Below are 23077 nucleotides of genomic sequence, written 5' to 3'. Positions count from 1 at the left end.
GACAAACTTGCATAATTGCACGCATAAATAACATATGCACAAAGAAAGTGATTGATCCATTTTCTTATGCATTTGCTTAATTATTGGACAAATCAATTTCTTTATGCATATGTTCTGTCTGTTTCTGTTTGCATTCTATACGCCGCAATTTCTATCTGCACCTGTCCGTGATTGCGTATAGAAATCCTATTCGTATCTATCCGCATGTATTTGTCCAGATTTCTATCTGCATCTGCCCGCATATATAAATAATTAAAACCCGTTCCTGGCCATAGTCTGACTAACAAAAATATTCAAAAAAATTGGAATTGGAAATAGGACTAAAGCATGAAAAAACATTACGGAAATAGGACTAAAGCATGAAAAAACATTACATGATGTAAAAAAAACTTTTCAAAACTCAATGGTAACTAATTGGTATAAACAAATTACTAAAAATTGACTGTAGAGAAAAACTGATTACTCCAATCGATTCTACGGGAAAAATTACTAAAGGAACGTTGCAAAAATAAATTTTGCAATTAATTTGTTTATAACAATTAAGAAAGTGTTATATATGTTTCTTGAGTCAGTTTTCCCAAAAAATCGATTGGAGTAATCAGTTTTTCTCTACAGTCAATTTTTAGTAATTTGTTTATAACAATTAGTTGCAAAATTGATTTTTGTCAGCGTGCTTTTTACGTCAATAATGTTTTTTTATGTACTACTACTATTTTCCGTACTACCGTACTATTTTCAATTGTTGTTTTCTTGACTATATTAGTCTGAAATGGGTTTTAATTATTTAATTATATAGTTTATATAGTTAATTTTAAAAATATTTAAGACTAAATCAAAGGATTAGTGAGAATGTTTGCGCGATACTCAACACGTAACTGTAAGTTTCTTCCTGTTCAAATCAGCTTTACTTTAAATATAACTTTTTATTAATGATATCACAAGTGTACGATTAGCTCAGTGTTAGCGTATTAGGTTATTGTCCCGAAATTTTAGGTTCGAATCCCGCCGGCGCTAATGCGTTTTTAAAAATTGTAAAATAATGCGTAATTCTAATTAGTAAAATAAAATATATGCAAATTAGATTAACCTATAATAAAAATAAGAATAATATCTGCAAGAAAACTAAAAAAAACTTTTTTATAATAAAAATTTTTGAAAATTTTAAATACAAAATGCTTAATTTTTGCTGCCAGCGTGACGTCAGAACTTGTCAGCACGGCGTGTTCGATTTGTGCTAGCAGTCTGCCGTCAAATTGTGTTGCGCATGTCATGTTTGAATTCTGCCGCCTATCTGGCGTCACGTGCTGGCAGCACGGCGTGCTCGTCTGGTGCTGTCATTCTGCTGACATAAAATATCAACAGGTTCTGTTAACAGAACGTAAGCAGAATTTGAGATCAGTTGAGTTCAGTCTGTCAACACGTCGTGATCGAATCTGCGGCCAGCCTGCCGACACAGTGCTAACATTTTGCTGACTGGGTGATTGTCTGTGTGTAAGATTTTATAGATAACCAAGTTTATAATCATAAGACAATGAGTTGAATACCTTTCTTTTGTTAAATATGCTTTTTATTAAGATTTTGACTCACATAGGCTAAAGCGTAAAGTGTTACACAAATGTGAAGTTTAAATAAAGCTGTTAATGCTATAATTAAGAAAGTTAAACAAATTGAGGAATTTTTAATGTGCATAGAGGTTTATTTAATACTAGAATTACTAAAAAAACTTATTTATATTTTGTATATACTGTTTGAAATATATACTTATGAAAATACTATAATCTTTATGGCTTGATCTCCTCATTAGAGATCCTTAATGAAAACCATCATAAAACTAGTCTCTCTATCTAGAAACAACTCACTTTTGCAATCATATTTATTATTATGTGCTTCCATGAAGAATTAATGAAGCAATAAATTATAAAAGATTTATAATTTTTTTTCTTTCCTTGTTAAAACATAATTTCCTAGAAATATGTCTTGCATATTCTTATCCCAGAAAAAATCTTTGGATTAATTCTCTGTAAAAGCAAATGAGTTGTTTGGTTTGCTTTTACTTAGAATTAATTCGAAAACTTTTCTGGGATTAAGATGTGCAAGAAGCAAATTATGTTAAGTGAGATTAATAAAATAGCATCATTGCAGCAATATAACAACACTAAAGCTTTACATAATAGTTACATTACATCAATGTAACAAAGTGACAAACTAGGTTATTGGTATATAATTGCAATTTTGTTGTTACATAACAGCAATGTTTTCTCTCAGTTACATGTTACGTTGATATAATGTAACCATGGTGTTCTATGAGTGCGAAATTATAACTAACATGGACGTTACATGTAACGAACACGCTATTGCGTATTACCTTTAAGTTTATTGCATTAACATTACTATATTAGCTGTGTTTGCTGGGATCTTTAATTCAATCCTAGTGTACGGTTACTTCTCGCCCTGAAGTCTTTACCAACAATTATTATAAGTAATATAATTATACATTAATATAAATAATATTATATTAATTATTATATTAATTACACGATTAATTTTTGATTGGTGATGACTGGGTTATTCGAGACATTATTTATTAGATTTTGAAAATTATTGGTACATTCCCATTACATTGCAAGAATATAAAAATTAACGTTAGAAACTGTTGCATTTTATTGCTGTTTTATATTCTATATTTATACGTAAAATGACTTTTTGATTATCTAAAATTATGTAAGAGGCTAAAGCCAATAATAAACTAATAAATATTAGTTTATTTATTTCCATAGATTTCCAAGGATTAAAAAGGTTCTCCAGTTTTCACATAATATAAGAACACAAATAAATATAAGTACTACGATCTAACTATGAATGTTGAATGCGTTCTTGTTTAATTTATGTTGTCACATTATCGGTCGAATATTTCCCTAATATAAGAACTTATTCAAATTTTGAATATGAGTTTATAATTAATATAATATATTTATGTTATAATATAATTAATAGGCATTCCTAAATTTTGAAATATTTTTGACTATATAATTAAAAAAAAAAAAGTAACACCAAAGAGTAACCCCAAATTTGGTCTATTTTTTGGACCTCGAACTTCAAATTTTCTTTTATGCCAAATAGTACTATATAATAGAACATTACCCAGAAAAATTTTAAGATAAGCATAAGCGCGGTTTTGGAGATATAAAGGATTGAAAGTAATGGTTTTGTTAGACTTTTTTATGTTGTTTGAATAAAAATTATTATTTCCCGTATTTTTGCGCGCTGAACACGAATCTAGTAAGCAAATTTCTTTATCACGTCAGATTTCTTAGAAAAGTGTTAAAAATAATCATTTTTACCTCACCATGGCGTTAAAAAAAATTTATTTCTATCTATCTAAAAATCTATTACACTGAAAAAGCACTCCAATCTGTGAGAGACAAGGGGACTCATATTAAAAAAGCACCTCAATCTGTGAAAGGCAAGAGGACTCACATTACAAAAGCACCTCAATCTGTAAGAGATAAGGAAACTCACATAAAAAAAAAATATATATATATATATATATGTATATCTTTTTAGATAGATTATTAGATAGATAGAAATAAATTTTTTTTAACGCCATAGTGAGGTGAAAATCATTTATGACACTTTTCTAAGAAATCTGACGTAATAGAACAATTTGTTTACCAAATTCGTGTTTAACGCGTAAAAATACATAAGAAATGGTAATTTTTATTCAAACTACAGAAAAAAAGTCTAAAAATGTCGCCCTGTGTTATGAGAAACCATCACATTCAACCCTTTATATCTCCGAAACCGCGCTTATGCTCATCTTAAAATTTCTTTTGGATTAATGTTCCATTATAGTACTATTTGGCACAAAATAAAGTTTGAAATTCGATGTCCAAAAAATGGATCAAAAAACAAGTCTTTTTAGTATCACTCTTTCTAAACTTTTAAAGAAATTTTTTTTAATCGCAAAAGATGTTAAACGGAGGCTATTTTTGGCCTAAAATCGACACCTAAATTATTTATTAGAATCTGTTTATAGGACTCGTTAAAATCAGAAAAAAATAATTATTTGTCTATTAGATTTAGAAGAAAGTCGGGATTTATTATTAATTGCTGAAGTAGACATATGAGTGTTTTTTAAGCTACATATTATTAAAATAAAATTAATTCTGCAATTATGTGCTTAAAACGTTGAGTAATAAATGTAGAGAGTATGACATTTTGTATAATATACAGAGTGTCCAAAAATTCCCAGATTCCTTAAATAATATTACTGTAAAAATAGACAATTTTATTGCGTAATAAGACTGATGAGAAAAATTGCCCTCGGAAATGTCTTAATGATTGCACGCAGTGGACAGGAGTGATAATGAGTATTAACAAAGAGATGCACTGTTCAATATTATATTTTCACTGCGCACATTAACCACTTGAAAGTTGCGCTAGGGTTTTGCCATCTTGTTCCCAAAGAAAAGGAAACTAACGCATTTGCGGCGCCCGACAGGGCGCGCTCGCTGCGGCATTACGTCTTTTTGCCTTGCATCATCGCGCCTCACGCTACCAGACCTCGATCGACTTGCGGACAAGACATTCCACGTTCCGTACACCGTTCAACCCGGCAAGATTGTAACACAGTGACTGCCAAATAAAATAAGATAAGAAAATATAGAGAAATCTAGTGTTTCTCGACCACGTATTCCTCGATGCATTTTTTCCGCGGAAAACACGTGAGATTACGGCGTGCGTTTCCATTAAACGCACGGCAATGTACAAAACATGCACACACACGCATATATATTTCTGGCGGCAAGGGCCGAAGCATAAGGATACAAGAGAGTGTGCGCGTAAGCGCGCAATAGAGCGAAAACTGAGGTGGGCATAGATAATCTCGTCTTAATCAAAATAACTATGAAAACTTGGCATAAGCGTCATCCGCTTCAACACCCCTTCTCGCGTTGGCAAGTTTGAATCAATAGATTCCTAGGTCTGGTCAATTCCAGAAAACGTTCTTTTGGTAGCGGCTTTGTCAAGATATCAGCCAACATGGTCTTAGTTGGACAGTACTTTACTTCGATTACCTTTACTTGCAAGTCTCGAATGTGATGATGGCAGACATCTATGTGTTTAGTGCGTGCACCGCACCGATCCGATCCGATTAAACATATGCATCCTTGGTTGTCCTTGTAGATAATAGTTGGGTCTTTTTCTGGAATATACATATCCTTAAGCAGTTGTCTGAGCCAGAGTAGTTCTTTACTTGCATATGATATTGCAACACATTCAGCTCCTGTCGATGACATGGCCACTAAAGTCTGTTTGCAGATTGACCATGCCACAGTTCCATCTCCCAGACGGAAGACATATCCACTGGTGGATTTCCTGTCTATTTTGTCTCCAGCCCAGTCTGCATCCACGAAACATTTTAGCTCCATTTTACTTGCAGAAGACAACTCCAATTTCTTGTTTATTGTAGATGCCAAGTAATGTATTATTCTCTTGACTGCGTTCCAGTCTTGTACTGTTGATTTCTCGACGCGGTGACATAAAATCCCTACCGCCAAGGTAATGTTCGGACTTGTTACCGTAGCGATGCATAATAATGATCCCATGGCTTGTCTGAATTTTGAATTATTTGCTAGTCTTGCACTATCGTCCAATCCTGAATTCAAAAAACTTGTTTCCATTGGTGTGGCCACTGGTTTTGATTTCAATAAACCATACTCTTCTATCAGTTTGATAATTTTCCTCTTCTGGGTGTGCAAAAACGATCCGTCTTCTTTACGTTTTATATGGATTTCTAAATAATGATTGACATTTCTCAAATTTTTGATATGGAAATATTTTTGAATACTTCTGTTTATCTTTTCAATCATCTTCTCAGTTGTGCCAATCACTAAAAAATCGTCTACATACAGTAGTATGTAAGTTACAGTTCCATTCTTTTCCCTTTTTTTTTTTTTTTTTTATAACGGAGAGGAAATGCGTTACCGCATACCCCAGGCCCGGGGGAGGCCTGGTGGTTATGTGGGGCTCTTCCCCGCCGACGACGTGTCGGTGGGGACATACCCACTAAAACCACTCCGGGTGTCCTGCCCTGGTTCGTGACTGGGGGGCTCCGGGAACGCGTGCAGCATACTTCCGGAGCCCCCCATACTTCCGGAGCCCCCCGACTTCCGGAGCCCCCCAAACTTCCGGAGCCCCCCTTCCATTCTTTTTCTTTCTTGTATATAAACATTGGTCAGTTTTTCCTGGCAGAAAACCCATCTGGACAAGTACCTGAAGACGAAGAAGACTTCGTTGCTCGTTTATTCTAAACTCAAACTGATTGCTTCAGGCAGTAGAGACTCTTCTTTAATCTTAAAACCTTGTATTCTTGTCTGTTTCTGGAAACCTTGCCGTTGCTTCATAAAAATCTCCTTTTCAAGTTTGCCGTTTAGATAAGCGTTCTTCACATTCAGATGACATACATGTAATTTTTTTTTTTTTTAACTGCAATAAGGAGTAAGGTGAAGATAGTTTTATGCTTGATCACAGGCAAGAACGTTTGGTCATAATTCTCCCCGTAAATTTGAGAGAAACCTATAGCCACTAATCGGGCTTTATAAGTATGGACACATTCATCACCTGATTTGGCCTTGAATACTCATTTACATGTAATTGTTTTCTTACTTGGTGGAAGTTCAGTAAGTTCCTATGCTTTGTGTTCATTTAAAGATTTTATTTCTTCTTTGGCTGCTATCTATCGCTTTTGTTTGCGCAATTCCATCATTTTAGTCCATAAGCTTGGCTCTGTGATCAAATTCATTTGTGCTCTATATGCCAATCTCAGGGAAGGCACTCTTTTATTCGTTCGTTGTGATTCCTGTCTTTGTGGTTCTTCCGGCTTAGCAACTGGTATCTCACATTCTTCTTTATTTAATGAGCAGTTCTCAAATTCTTCTTCTGAATTGGTTTCACTATTTTTTTCATTTTCTGTTGGTAACATTTTGTAGTCAAAGGTCCTGTGCTGTCTTGTTTTATTATGCTTTACTTTTTTTTTATTCGAATTGTGTCGTACATTTGTTTTCTCGGTATCATGCTCTATTATTCTTACAGAACGGTTGATCTAAATCCGATTTGTTCTTGGGTTAGGAATTTGATAACCTTTAGCGTTTCCATCATTGCCAACTAGTACACCTTCTTCGGCCTTGTCATTCCATTTCTTGGGTTTTTATTTAGGAACGAGGGAATAAACTTTTGAACCGAATATTCGAATATGTCTAAGATCCGGTTGTTCTTCAGTGAACAATTCTACAGGAGTTTTATCAATACTTTGACTTACTATACTGTTACGTTCACGTAACTGTCGGTTTCTTCGAACACTCGCGGAACCACTTTTACACTTGCGCACGAAATAACAAGACAAACTTTATAAAAATGTTTGCTTTTAATCTCAGAAAGTTTTACAACCAAAAGTAAGACAAAACAACAACAACAACACGAACTCTGTCACTTATTGACAGAAGATATTTACAACTTTATTCTTACAACGCCTATACAAGTAATCTTGTTATTTATTAGTGGGATATTAGGCGAGTTTTATAATTCATCGATTGATCAATCGCATTATACGCAAATGGAGCTTTTATTGAAGTTGTATTTGCACCTAATGCGATTGATCAACCGATGAATTTAAAAACTCATCTATTATAGCTGTATAAATATTCTTTTGCAAAGCTTTTAAGTCAATATTAGGTCAATAAATAAAATAAAACAAGAGAAATAAAAGACACTATTATTTTCGTTATGTATATAAATACATATATAACCATTCAATAATGATTGACGTACATGTAAATACAGTAACAACATTAAATTCTTAAAATTCTAACATACATAACTTACATCTAAACGTTATTAATAAATTTTGTTAAAAATATTAAAAGAACATCATATGAACATTGACTGCTAAGCGCATGAAATACTAACATTGATCATATATGTCTTTTGAAACTGCAATGTACTTATAATATTTAATAAAAGAAACGATTATAAATTATTACAAAGTTTTTTGTCACAGAACAAAAATAACAAATGTGACAAGGACAATAAAAATAAAACAGTCTTGATTAGTTGCCTAATATAAACAATAATATCACTATTAAATGAACATCATAAGAACATTACATGCTAAGCGCATAGAATAATACTGACATTAATCTATATTAATTTGAAATTGTACTTATAATGTATAATAAAAGAAACAAAATTATTAAAGTTTCTTGTTACAAAACGAAAATAACAAATGTGACAAGGACAATAAAAATGAAACAGTCTTTATTAATAAAGACTGTTTCATTTTTATTGTCCTTGTCACATTTGTTATTTTTGTTTTACTAATTAATTGCTTAATGTAAATAATATCACTATTCGTATGACTTTTTTGGTGAAATAATTGCAAATTATTTCACCAAATAACACTATGCTACCATAAAATGTTGAACTTTACCAAAATGACCAGAACTTAATTGCTGTGATTTTTTTTTAAGTTTATCTTTAACATATTTAAATATTGAAAATGATAAACTTTTATCAACTATTATGTTATCACATCGGTGAATTGAGCAAAAAGTACTCACGTAATTTTTGAAAAATGCCTCTTTAAAAATGTATTCAAGTTTGTTTTTATGACCATTTATATCACAAAATTTGTACAGTTTATCGTGAAGATTTTGTACTATAATTACTTTATTACTTGGATATGTCAGAGCAGGAGACGGGCGCTCATTCGCTAACTTTAACATCATATAGCATGGAACAGAAGGTTCAGATCAAAATATGACTCAGGACTTTTCGACTTGGATTCGTGTCCTTTAACTCATGGTATACTCCAGGTCCCTTTATTTTGTTACACCTTGTATAGTAATTTAAATGGAAATTGTTGATTAATTTTAAAAGCATTATAAATATACTCAAATTTAACAGTTTCATGTGTATCAAATTTTAACCGATTGGAGTAAGGCATTGCGTGTGTTCTTCAATAAATGGAGAACATCGAAGATGATTACTACCCAGCAAACACAGTAATATAACATATACATCTTATATACAGGTATCACTAGGTAACGAGTTATGTAGCAAGTAACATACATGTACGTTACATGTACTATGAAATGTCAGCAACAAAATTACATCTCTGATTTATTTCAAATATGTAGCAGAACACTTTAAATGTTATATCTATAATATATAACCGTGCCAATACTGCAATGTAATATACATGTTTTAAAGACAAATATCACATCGCAGTATTGGCACGGTTATGTATTATAGATATAACATTTAAAGTGTGCTGCTACATATCTGAAATGGATCAGAGACGTAATTTTGTTGTTGACATGTTATAAAACTGGGTATTTATTATTCTCTACACGCTTTTTGTTCCTAACGATAGCTGTTGATGTTGTTGCATAGCTTTTTTACCACATAAAATATTTGCGCAAGGAAATCGACAATTATCGTTAAGAACAAAAACCGTGTACAGAATAATACTCTGTAAGTTACATAATCTTAAAAGTAACATTCGAATCAAATATGTACTCTCTAAATTCTTTAAAGTGGAATTTAATAAAACTGAAATATTTACATCATACATGTATACATAATATATTATACGTATAAATTTTTTTATCAGGAAAAGTTAATGTTTACATAAAAAAATTTAATTAAATCTAAAAAAACATTGCACGCTTAGAACGTTTATAATACGGATATTATATTACATAAAAAATTAATACGAAAAATTAAAATTTAAGTTTAATTAATAAAACATTTGTTTCTTTAATAATTACTTCATATAAATAAATACTGTAAGATGATACTGCAACATACAAATACTGTAAGAAAATACTGTAAAAATAAAAATGATAATATTTGATTTATTTTAATTTTTTTTGGAAGGATTATCTGCGTTGACTTGTGTATGCTCTCTTGAAAGACACAATGTGCTAAGACGAAACCACTCGCTCACGGCTTTGCAAAAATGTAGTTCTTGAAATTCATTGTGTCCTGATAATATTACATCTGAAACAGTTTACATAAACAAAAATGTAAGTAATAACAATTTAGTCATAACAATATATTAATAGTACACATACATTTAAGATTGACTACAGCAAAAGTAAAAACATACCTTTAATTATTGCTATTACTGAGAGATCACAAATTTTAAAATTGCTTCTTTGGTCCAACCAGCTACATTGCGTACCAAGTTTGTTGGTAAATATCCTTTTCAATATTGCTTTAACGTTCTCTGCTGCGTTAGTGCCACCAATACGTTCGAGAAACGTTACCTGAAAACAATAAGCTCTGATGCCATCTTTTAATCCAAAATGTACATATTTTCCGTCTGGAGAAAGAGGCACAATATTTAATTGTACATTTTGTGGTGTTTTCATTAAAGATCTCACAACTTTTGGCAAACTTTTGTGATTATGTTTCTTTAAAATTTCTAAAAGATCGTTTGCTGCTGCATGACTTATATTATGTTTTACAATCCAGGAACATGAATTATGTGTGATATCTGATATTTTATCGTTTTGTATATCAAAAGCAAAATTTTCATTTTTGATAGATGTGTCACTGTTACTGGACATTTCGGAAATATTATTGTAATCATTTTCGTGTGTCACAAATTGATTACTCTCATTGTCAGTTTCAATATCATCGTGATTGTTGTTAACATTATTACAATTTATCGATACATTATTTATGTTTGAATCTTCAATTAAAATCTTATTTGTTAGGTTAAGTACACGTCGACGTTGTTGCCGGGTTGATAAGTCACAAAAATCTTTTTTTTTGACATTATAAGCTTTAAAATTAATATTTAATCAATACTAACTGACACATAAAAATGTAAATATTAATGTAAAATAATAAATTACCTTCGATTATATTTACTCATGCGAAAGACGTCCTTTCCGAGTGGTGGCAAGAAGCAGAAAGAATGGGAAAGAATGGAAGCGGAGAGTTCATATATTTCTATGGTCATTAATTATAGACATACATGAATTCTCCGCTTCCATTCTTTCCCATTCTTTCTGCTTGTTGCCACCACTCGGGAAGGACGTCTTTTGCATGGGTATATATAATCGAAGGTAATTTATTATTTTACATTAATTTACATTTTTATGTGTCAGTTAGTGTTGATTAAATATTAATTTTAAAGCTTATAATGTCAAAAAGAAAGATTTTTGTGACTTTATTAACCCGGCAACAACGTCGACGTGTACTTAACCTAACAAATAAGATTTTAATTGAAGATTCAAACATAAATAATGTATCGATAAATTGTAATAATGTTAACAACAATCACGATGATATTGAAACTGACGATGAGAGTAATCAATTTGTGACACACGAAAATGATTACAATAATATTTCCGAAATGTCCAGTAACAGTGACACATCTATCAAAAATGAAAATTTTGCTTTTGATATACAAAACGATAAAATATCAGATATCACACATAATTTATGTTCCTGGATTGTAAAACATAATATAAGTCATGCAGCAGCAAACGATCTTTTAGAAATTTTAAAGAAACATAATCACAAAAGTTTGCCAAAAGATGTGAGATCTTTAATAAAAACACCACGAAATGTACAATTAAATATTGTGCCTCTTTCTCCAGACGGAAAATATGTACATTTTGGATTAAAAGATGGCATCAGAGCTTATTGTTTTCAGGTAACGTTTTTTGAACGTATTGGTGACACTAACGCAGCACAGAACGTTAAAGCAATATTGAAAAGGATATTTACCAACAAACTTGGTACGCAATGTAGCTTGTTGGACCAAAAAAGCAATTTAAAAATTTGTGATCTCTCAGTAATAGCAATAATTAAAGGTATGTTTTTACTTTTGCTGTAGTCAATTTTAAATGTATGTGTACTATTAATATATTGTTATGACTAAATTGTTATTACTTACATTTTTGTTTATGTAAACTGTTTCAGATGTAATATTATCAGGAGACAACGAGTTTCAAGAATTACATTTTTGCAAAGCCGTGAGCGAGTGGTTTCGTCTTAGCAAATTGCGTCTTTCAAGAGAGCATACACAAGTCAACGCAGATAATCCTTCAAAAAAAAAAAAAAAAAAAAATTAAAATAAATCAAATATTATTTTTATTTTTACAGTATTTTTATTTTTACAGTATTTTCTTACAGTATTTGTATCTTGTAGTATTATCTTACAGTATTTGTTTATATAAAGTAATTATTAAAGAAACAAATGTTTTATTAATTAAACTTAAATTTTAGTGTATTAATTTTTTGGTATAATATAATATTTGTATTATAAGCGTTCTAAGCGTGCAATGTTTTCTTAGATTTAATTAAATTTTTTTATGTAAACATTAACTTTTTGTGATAAAAAAAATTTATACGTATAATATATTATGTATACATGTATGATGTAAACATTTCAGTTTTATTAAATAATATCAAAGAAATCTTTTTAATCCATGTTTAATTCTCTTAACTCAAGCATATCTTTTAGCAAAAAAGTGAGCAAAAAGTTTTTCATTGTTTCCATATACATTTTTCAAGATTACATTCTTACATTATGTTATGAGTTGTATACGTAACAAAGAAATATAGTTTTTTTCTTTTAAAGTGCTCTCAACTTTATGTATTGTTTACGTCTCATCCGCATAACAGTTATACATAACATTGTTCTTTTCATGTGCTTTCTCAGTTATGTAACAAAGAAATGTAATTTTGTTCTTTTAGAGTGCTCTCAAATTTATATAACATTTACGTCTTATCCACATAACATTGATATATAACATTGTTCTTTTTATGTGCTCTCTCAGTTATGTAACAAAGAGATATAATTTTGTTCTTTCAAAGTGCTCTCAAATTTATATAATATTTATATCTCATCCACATAACAGTGATATATAACATTGTTCTTTTCATGTGCTCCCTCAGTTATGTAACAGTTATGTGTTGGTTTACTGGGTGTTTCTTCTGATCGAACCATGAACGTGTGCGATGTTTGTCCAACGTTATTTTCTTGACTTAATTCTAATAAGGCTCTTTGTTGAGTTGAGCCTTGATCACAAATTGTAGCTTTGATTTTAATGCCAATATCCTGCAGCTGTTTTATCAAAAATTTGAGATTATTGCAGGATATGTTATTTGCAGTAAAATAATAAGCTACCACCTGTTTCCATGAGTTGCGTATACCACGAATCATAAAAAACAAATGCATGATTAGCTGCATTTACAGTTTGTCCTAATTCACCTAAATCCTCGTAACCACTAATAATTTGTTTGTGAGCTTTATAATGAAAACCTTTGCTCAAAGACATTTCGTCAAAAATTAGTGAAGCATATCTATTTCCTTCGTGCATTTTGTCTATCTTAATTTTTAACTAATCCAAAAGGACTTTGTTTATTCCTGTTTCAAATGGAATTTGAGATAAAATGCGTTGCAGTCTACACGGAGATGGCAGCTCAAAAATTCACGCATAAATTTATAAAGACGAGGACCACGTTTATACATTGTAAAGCAAACGCTTTATCCTGTTCTGTCCATCTTTTTCCGGTATTTTTACGTGAAGCATTCACTATTTGTGAATTAATAAATGCTTTGCTAACATTTAATTTTGTATTAATGCAATCAAAAACATTATTATCGTTTTTTTTTCAAAGTTGCTAATGCGTTTTTTGTATTTGACATACTTTTTTTCATTTTAGATAATTTTACTGTAATACGACGTTTAATTTCGTATATACGTTTGTATCGTTCTGACTTTGTCTCTGAAGAAACTCCTGTCTTTAATTGTAAATTTTTGTTTTTTTTTGTGCACAATTTTCAACAGTATTATTTGGACAAGTGTTATCTGGATAATTATTCTCTATGTTAACAGAACATAAATTTTCATTTCTGTAACTTCCCTGATCACATATGCATATTGTCACTTTTTCACGTTTTTCCTCACCATTTAAATCTTCTATAGAATTAATATTTTTACTGTTATTACTGACAAGACATGACTGAGCAATATTATTAAATGTATTAGTACCATATGAATAGGATGGATGAACAGGAGTTTCTTCATGAACAGTATCAGTATTTACATCGCTGTTAAACGAATCTGTATAAACGGCAAATACATTAGCATCACGTAACGGACGACAGTCATCCAAGTTTTCATCGGTTGTTGAAGAAGGCAAAATTTGAACAGGAATTAAATTATCCGGTTTTTCACTTTTTTTCGGTATCACGTTTGGATTTAATAAATGCTTACTAAAGTTGACAAAATTTACTGTTCGGAAATGATCTTCACAAATACGCATGTTCTCAGAGTTTACGAAAATGCCAATGCCACAAATTGATTTCCATTTCATACAAAAATCATGATTTTTCGGAAAATTAAAAAAATGCTTGTTAACGCCTCTGTCGACATTCGCGTAGTAAATATTATCACATTCAGGAAATTTACAAGAATATTTCTTTTGAGGAACTATCTTATAATTGTGTAGTGAAAAGAGAGTGAATAAGAAATTAAATCTTGAAATTTTTCTTGTAAAATTTCCTACTCACGATAGTATCCAAGCAATCAGTAAAAATCATAATTAAACTAACTTACATTAATTTTATATTATAGCTTCAGTACTCTTACACATCGCTTTTTTTGGTAAGGTTTTCCATCTTCTTATTGTCTGCATGTAAATTGGTCCTCATCGCTCAAATTATAATTAACTCGTACTTTTTTAATGAATCTTTTTTGGAATAGGTACAGCAGGCTTAAATGCTACACCTGCAGGATCGTACTAAGTGTAAAGCTCCTCTGGTGATCTATAAAATTCTATACAATATAAAAATATATGATATTTGGATAATATAAAAAGATTTGGTACAACTATCTAATAATTATATATACAATAAAAATCAGAGTAAGTTTATATATTTTTCAATTAAATCAAGTAAAAGTTAATGATTTATAAAATTTAGTTTTTATTATTTAACTTTTTAACTAATTACTACTCAACTATGATAGAAACGATAGAATAATAATTTATTATAATTGTTAAACAAAATTTGTACTTACAATTTTTCAATTTCAGTAGTCAAACTACCCTCGCCGCTCGTAGGTATTGTGTACGCTATATTTTTAGCAAATTGCCGTACTACACTGTGATAGTAACGCTGTAAAAACAATTATAGTGTCATCTGTCGTTTGAGCATCAAACAAAAAAGTATTATTGTATTTAAGTACATGTAAAGCAACAAACTCTTACAATGCGGTGCAGTGAGCGTTGCAATAATTTGATTTTTCAATGTCGCTCTGGTAATGACCGTCATTGGCGCAGTCGATATTCAATAAAACATGAGCCGCTTTCCCAAGTCACATTATGCTGCAACTGCTAGTGTACCTATTCTTTTTACAAAGACTAATTGTTTGCAGACTACGCGTCTGCGTAAATAAATACATAAAAACATAAATAATAAATAAATAATAAAAATAAATAAATAATAAATAATAATAATAATAAATAATAAATACATAAATAATAAATATATAAATACTACCTATTTAATTAAGCGATGTCACGGATTTGGGGAAAAGATTTACGTCTTTGATACGAAGGGCTATAACTTCAAGGTGTACAAAGTGTTTTCTCGACTTCAAAGGTTTAGTAAAGTGGATTTCAAAGATTTAAATATTTAAATTGTTGCAATGGACAGCCATGTTCGACAAAACAACATGGAACACGTAACATTCATAAATTGCTTGTGTTCAATCGGATTTCGTCACTCAATTTCGACATGCGCGTGCATACTTTTATCCCCACACTTGGGTGGCAATTGTCAGCCATAATGTTTCCACGTTTATGAACCTAGTGTCATCCCCGTGGTCGTAAGTAGAGAGGAACCTGAGAGCGGCCACCAGAGCCGGATCATATGGGGGGCTACGGGGGGCTATAGCCCCAGGCCTCGCCTTTACAAGAGGCCTCGCCGTCCAAGGCATAAAAAAAATTTTTAAGTACTAAAATAAATTTTTTCAAAAAGAAATGGATTTAAAGAGGGCTAATTCATTAGGGATAAATTTAAATAGCCCAGTGTAGCGGTCTCGCTTCAAAGATCAAGAAAAAAGTTTTGAATTATTAGAATAAACTTTCAGATACAGAATATAGAAATGGATTAGAAATTAGAATAAAGGAGGAATCAGAATTTTTTTAAGGAAGAATTCATGACAAATGGTTATCTGACATCTCGATTTAGATCTTGTGAAATTGTTGTTTTTGATATTAATTGAGGAGTCAAATCATGTCATTTAATAGATTTCTTGTCTTAGGCTCTTAAATTGGTATCATAGGTCATAGGTCTTGCCTTATAAAAGTTTTTTTTTCTAATTTATTAAGAAAATTTTGAATTAAAAAAATGAAACTGTTATGACAACTACCCGAAATTTAACTAAAAGAACCGCGAAAAAGATCGAGAAATAAAAATAAAATAATGTTTTAAATTCTAAACTATAAGCATAAACTTGAACAGTCTTAAAAGAAAAAAGATATTACGCCGATAAATGAAAAGCGCAGCAATAACAGATAGCAGCGGACAGCGGACGCGGCAGTGCGTGTTAACGTTCGTCTTATGTCTTGCCGCGAGACGCATGCTTCAGTTCACGGAAAAACAAAGGAATCGCGAGTCGCGAACTCCATGTGTGAGCAAGATAGAGCTTATAACATTCGACAGTTGACGTGTAGACTGGAAAGAGGAAAGTTCTTTCTCAACTTTGCGGTGTCATTTTTATATGTAAAATTAAAAAGATGTCGAAGAGATTTGCTAGTGGAGCTGAGAAAAGAAAATTAAAAAAGAAAGAGAGGAATCAAGAAATAAGCTTCCTAAAGTAACAGAATACTTTTCACGGATCGAATCAAATGTACAAAGACATGATGAACACTCATTGTCAGATATTGAAAACACTGACTGTGGACACTGTGGTAACGAGATTTCAAGTGAAATTTCTGAAAGTAATATGTATACTACTGATGGCAATGGCAATTGTACAATGTCAGCAATTAATAATAATACAGGTATTTGGTATTTTTTAATGAATATTCTTATTATAGTATATAGTATATAGTGTTTTGCGCTTGCAATATATTCCAAGATTGTTAACTTGCTAATGAATGTACTCAACTTTTTTCAAATTAAATTATTTTTTTTATTTTATTTATTTTTTAAAAGAAAAATACTTTTATATTTTACATCACATGTCAAGTTGATCGGCTCTTTGCTCTTTCTAGATTTTTTGTATCAAGATCCTGCTCTATGGCCATTAAAATTAAATGAAAATGGAAGTGAACGTAAGAAATATTTAGATAAAGGATATGCATTTTTTTAAAATAAAAATTCTTTATTTAAATCTTCTAAACAACAATATGCAAAACAAAATAGATATTTTTCTCCTAATTATTTCCAACAAAAGCTACAAAATGGCGAAAAATGTGAGAGAAAATAGCTAATGTTTTCCGAATCTACTGGGACAGTTTTTTGTTATGCTTGTAAATTATTTTCAAAAGACCATGAAAATGTATTTGTAAAAGGCGGATTTTCAAATTAGAAAAAAATACATGAAATAATGTGTTCTCACGATAATAATAAAGAACACAATCGATGCATGATGGAATGGATTGATTACATCCAAGAAAATGCGCATGTAGATAAAAATATGATAAATACGATGAAAAATGAAGTAAAATACTGGACTAAAATTTTAGAAAGGATAGTTGCAGTTATTCGATTTTTAGCCGAACGAGGACTTTCATTTCGCGGCACTAATGAAATAATTAGATCATCAAATAATGGAAATTATCTTGGTATACTAGAATTGATTGCTGAGTTTGATCCTTTTTTGAAAGAACATATTGATTCATACGCACATATAGGTCGCGGAAGAGTATCGTATTTATCCAAAACTATTTGTGAGGAATTCATAGATTTGATGGCAAAAAAAGTTATGAAGCATATCAAAGATGAAATAAATGAAGCAAAATATTGGGGACTTATTGTAGATTCTACTCCCGACGTTTCCCATGTCGATCAATTATCTGTTATTTTTAGATATTATTTAAATGGTCACGTTTATGAACGTTTTTTCTGTTTCTTACAAATTAAAAGTCATAAAGGTCGATTGCTAAGTACCGAAATCTTAGAGTTGCTCAAAGAACATGACATTAACATAGCCAACTGTCGAGCGCAAACCTATGATAACGCCAGTAATATGTCTGGTAAATATTCTGGACTACAAGCATGTCTAAAAGAAAAAAATAAGTTGACTTTTTATGTTCCATGTGTTGGCCATTCTTTGAATTTGGAGAATGTAGTATTGACGAATGCATTAATGTTACAAATTTTTTTTGTCTTTTACAACGCTTGTATGTTTTTTTTACTGTTTCCACACATAGATGGAACGTGTTAACAGATCAACAAAATTTTAAATTAACAAGCTTATCAGTTACTAAATGGTCGTGCAGAGCAGATGCAACAAAAGCTTTAATAAAAAATTTTGATGGTGTTTATAAAACTTTGGAACTTATAGCCTAAGATCAAGATTAGAAATCGGATACTCGACATGAAGCTACAGCTTTGCTAAATAACATTATAAAACTTGAAAACGTTTTTATGGCAGTGTTTTGGCATCATATTCTAAATCAATTTAATGTTACTAGTAAGTATCTGCAAAAAATTGATATAGACTTAATTTCAGCTAATAATATGTTGCTTTCATTAGTCGATTTTATTAAAAATTTACGAAATGAATTTTCAAAAATAGAAGACAAAGCTAAAATGCTAAACTCATTTATTATGTAAGACTGTGCCGATTTAGGAAAAAGAATTACAAAAAAATTGAGCAATAATGAAACAGAAGTCGATAATTTACATGGTTTTGATAAATTTAGAATTCAAACATTTTACGTAATCATCGACAAACTTGTAGCAGAGTTACAAAAACGAAGTGAAGCTTACGATAGTACGACACAATTATTTGGCTTTCTTTTTAAATTATTAGATATTGATGCTCATGAAATAGAATCTAATGCAAAAAAACTTATACAGGTATACTCAGATGATTTGCAAGATGATTTAGTTTTTGAATTGGAACAGTTTATACCGCACCTAAAGTTACAGCCTGCAGGTTTTTTTTCTAATTACGAAATTAAAGAGAGAAAAGAGAATGACAATACATTATGTCCACTTAAAGTCTTAAATTGGATAGTTGATCGTAAAATGATCATTGTTTTTCCAAATATTTATATAGCTTATAGATTAATTGTAACCGTTCCTATAGCAAATTGTGAGGCGAAAAAGTCATTTTCAGTATTGAAAAGAATAAAAAATATGTATAGATCAACAATGTTAAATGATCGATTATCATCTTTGACAAAGTTAGCTATTGAAACTGAATTACTTAGATCACTTAATTTTTATGATTTAATACAAGATTTTGCGAAAGCAAAAGCGAGGAAGAAATTGTAATTCAATTGTAATCAAAATTGTAAACGAATATAACATAATATATTACAATATTATATCGTAACGTATTATAATATAATATAATGAATACTCTTACTAAATGTTACATGTCACTGCTCTTTATATCTGTTCCTAACTTTTTTTGCAATAATTATCCCCCCCTTTTTTTAGTCCGTAAAGGGCCTCGTTCCTCCCTATAGCCCTGGGCTTCGCAAAGTCTTAATCCGGCCCTGGCGGCCACGCCGGCCTTTTTCTTATAACGCTAAAATTCCCGGCGCACTAACGACGCACATCCATTCTGGTCGGAATGTGAACTAAAATTACATCCATTTTGTGACTCTGTCGATAAAAATGGTTCAAGTCTGTGCTAAAATCATATGGTGGGGATACCCCCACTACATAATTTTAGCACAGACTTGAACCATTTTTATCGACAGAGTCACAAAATAGATGTAATTTTAGTTCATATTCCGACCAGAATGGATGTGCGTCGTTAGGGCGCCGGGAATTTTGGCGTTATAAGAAAAAGGCTGGTGTGGCCGCTTTCAGGTTCCTCTCTGCCGTAAGCTATGACGTTACGATAATCATAAACTGCGAGTATGTAGAAAGGTAGTGACTTCTCAGTTTAGAAAATTTTTTGAGCAATAGAATTGATGAACGTGGGTGTAGTCCAATGAGTACGAATAGTTATTTCAGACGTATATTTGTGAACATTAAATATGAAAACATTAATAGAATTTGGTTATTATATCACAAAAGTAATGGTATCAAGTAGAACAAGAACAATTATAATGTTCTGCTTGATACCATTATGCGAACCAAAATCTTATACTTTCTACATTTACTACTCACCTTTTTGCACAGAAATGCCCAATTAATTTTATTTCAGTAGTATGAAGCTTAAAAAACACTCATATGACTACTTCGGCAATCAATAATAAATTCTGATTTTTTATAATTTTTCCTAGACCTGGTGGACAAATAATTATTTTTTTCTGCTTTTAGGTGGTCTCATAAATAGTTTGTAATAAGTATTATAACATAGGTGTCAGTTTTAGGCTAAAAATGGTCTCCGTTTAACATCTTTGTTTTTCATATAAATAAAATATGAGAAATTTGGTAAACTATATTTAAAAAAGAAATAAAGTTTAAAGAACATTTTAAAATTTAAAAATGGAGTTTTCCTTATCATTTTTATACAAAAATAAAAATAATTTGTGAATTATATAATTCTCTTTAAATGTGACTAATGAAAATGTGACAACGTTGATTATTACTACATTTTAATCAATATAAATAATTAAAAAAAAATTTTTTTTACATTGATATTTATTAGAAAGAATATTAATTATAAAGAAAATGTTTTTAAATATGAAATTGTTGTTTTTATCGTTTAAGGGGTAACACCACCCCTGAAGCCTTAAAATGATATTTAAGTTTGGGAATTTATTGTGGGTAAATGAATAATTTTATATAAAAAGCTTAGAGGGCTTTATTGTACATATGTTGACGAGTAAAAAATATTTTTTAATTTTTTTTATGCACAAAATGGCGGCATACTGACCTATTTATGAAATCATTTTTTTTTTAAATGAATTTTTGTGTACAAGTTTTCTGCGACATGGTTTATGCTGGAACCAAACAAACAAAATCTACATTATCTACATATTTAAAACTAAGGAAGTACGTAGGGATTTTGAAAAATATTAATTTTTATCAAAATGGCAGCTATTTATAGAAAAAAGTGCATTTTTCACCTAAAAAATGCTAATTACAAAAAGAGTTTTTAACATTTTGCAAAAAGCCTTCGTACTTCCCTGTAGAATAGTTACAAGAAGATTGTGTTAAAATTTCAAATCAATCGGGTAAAAATTGTAAGGGTGACGTTGCACACAAATTTGAAAAACTATGTTTTGAGAAAAACGCGTTTAAAGTTTTGGTAACTGATTTTTTGTGTATAAAGTTAAAAATTTTTAATTTACCTCTAATCTGCTTGCCCCATAAAGCTGTCCTTCCACGAGTTCAGCAGCTTCATTATATTCTTTTCTTGTTGCTAATAATAATATTCTGGTCTCTTTTGCTTCTTAGGTGAGACTGCGCTTGGCAAGTGCAACGCGCCGCGCATCCGGTTTTTGTCAATAATAATGACAAATAGTGCCCACCATAAGGTTTAAGACTTGCATAAATTTTCATTAGACCGTTATAACCATCATTATAATAGCAAATAACCAAGTTTGTTGCATAAACATAGAAAAACTAATGGCGTTGCATAAACACAGAAACCGACGCTTCAAAAACTATTTACTGATTTAATACAAGTAATAACATCTATATTATGTTAGTCAAAGGTTTATTTTTGATGCATAAATAGGTCTATATACCTACGGAGCATGGAGAAGCTCCGAATCGCCTACAGTTGCTCGATAGGCGCATAGAGACGATTCATCTAATCAGCTCAAACACTATAATACTGTTCGAATTTCATTCTAGAACTACTTGCATCATATTTTTATAAGTATAAACTATTGATTTAAACAAAAAAAATCGATTTTTTTAATCTTCAGGGATATTACCCCTTAATTAAATTTTATTATTGTTTTGTATTTTGGTGATAGTAATTCCAAAAAGCTTTTGCAAAAGAAATGAATAAAAAATCAAGATAGTTCGGGAGATGACACATTTTTAGTCTTTATTTGTTACCGTTTGTAAACATTATTATTTTATTATTTAGGTTTTTAGGTTGTAAGGAGAAGGAAACACAAGTATGGCAGATCCCTTACAGTTTTACAATTGATGACGCGTAATTAAAGTTGCAAAAAAGTTTTTTTTAATATATTATTGCTTAACGTTTGCTTTTAGTGATTGTTGAAGCAAAAAAATCGATCGGGAAGTAGGTACCATATCATTTCTATTGATCGAAGGAGTCGCCATACTAAGCTAAAATGGTAAATTCTTTTAGCGAAAGACAAATGATTTGTTACCGGCTGATTTTTTGTACACTACCTATTTTTACTGTGAAACACGTTATTTTATGATTTGTTATTATAATAAAACTTTATTTTTCAGTAACAAATCATTACTATTTTATTAAAAATTCGACATGTTAAGCATCTTTTAGGTTTGATTAAACTATATAGCAGTGCTCGGAGTTAGTTGTTCATTTCGAGCCGATTCTCGAAGCGACGCCCACTATCCCCCCCCTTCCCCCCCCCACTACCGCTCGCCACACTGTCGAGCCGGCGATTACGCGGCAGGCGCTCTGCATCAGGAGCGTTCCTGAGTAAAAAATACGCATGTAGCGTACCATTCGAGAAATTTATCATAAAAACTTATCTAATTATCGTACATAATTCTAATTATCGTACATTATTGTCATTTATATTTTTGCAAAAAATATATATGTAAATAACAGAAAATTTTATTTATAAAAATTATGTAAAAAGGAAAATTTTTTACGATTTTATAAATTATATATGACACAATAGTATATAGCATATAGATTTTCACATGGTTTGTAGTGAAAATAAATATGTAGTATAC

At 30.7% G+C, this 23077-nt stretch overlaps 2 protein-coding genes across 4 annotated transcripts in view; one reads left to right on the top strand and one right to left on the bottom strand.

Annotated features, from left to right (window-relative positions):
• The window catches only part of LOC105201260 (voltage-dependent calcium channel subunit alpha-2/delta-3), a 221783-nt gene that overhangs the window by 40129 nt on the left and 158577 nt on the right, over window positions 1–23077 (top strand). The window lies entirely within an intron of this gene.
• LOC120359643 lies at window positions 9850–10949 on the bottom strand. The gene is made up of 2 exons (XM_039457861.1): window positions 10169–10949; window positions 9850–10059 (listed from the first exon to the last, which is right to left on the bottom strand). The coding sequence occupies exons 1-2, from the start codon at window positions 10629–10631 to the stop codon at window positions 9920–9922; spliced, it is 603 nt and encodes a 200-aa protein (XP_039313795.1). The 5' UTR covers window positions 10632–10949; the 3' UTR covers window positions 9850–9919.

Source organism: Solenopsis invicta, chromosome 15, assembly GCF_016802725.1.
Source record: "Solenopsis invicta isolate M01_SB chromosome 15, UNIL_Sinv_3.0, whole genome shotgun sequence".
NCBI lineage: Eukaryota > Metazoa > Arthropoda > Insecta > Hymenoptera > Formicidae > Solenopsis > Solenopsis invicta.
This window is presented reverse-complemented; position numbering and strand designations above follow the sequence as displayed.

Coding starts and splice junctions, on each gene's coding strand:
- LOC120359643 (XM_039457861.1), bottom strand. CDS start 10,631: ATGTCCAGTAACAGTGACACATCTATCAAAAATGAAAATTTTGCTTTT. Junction 10,060..10,168: donor AGTAATAGCAATAATTAAAG/GTATGTTTTTAC, acceptor AAACTGTTTCAG/ATGTAATATTATCAGGACAC.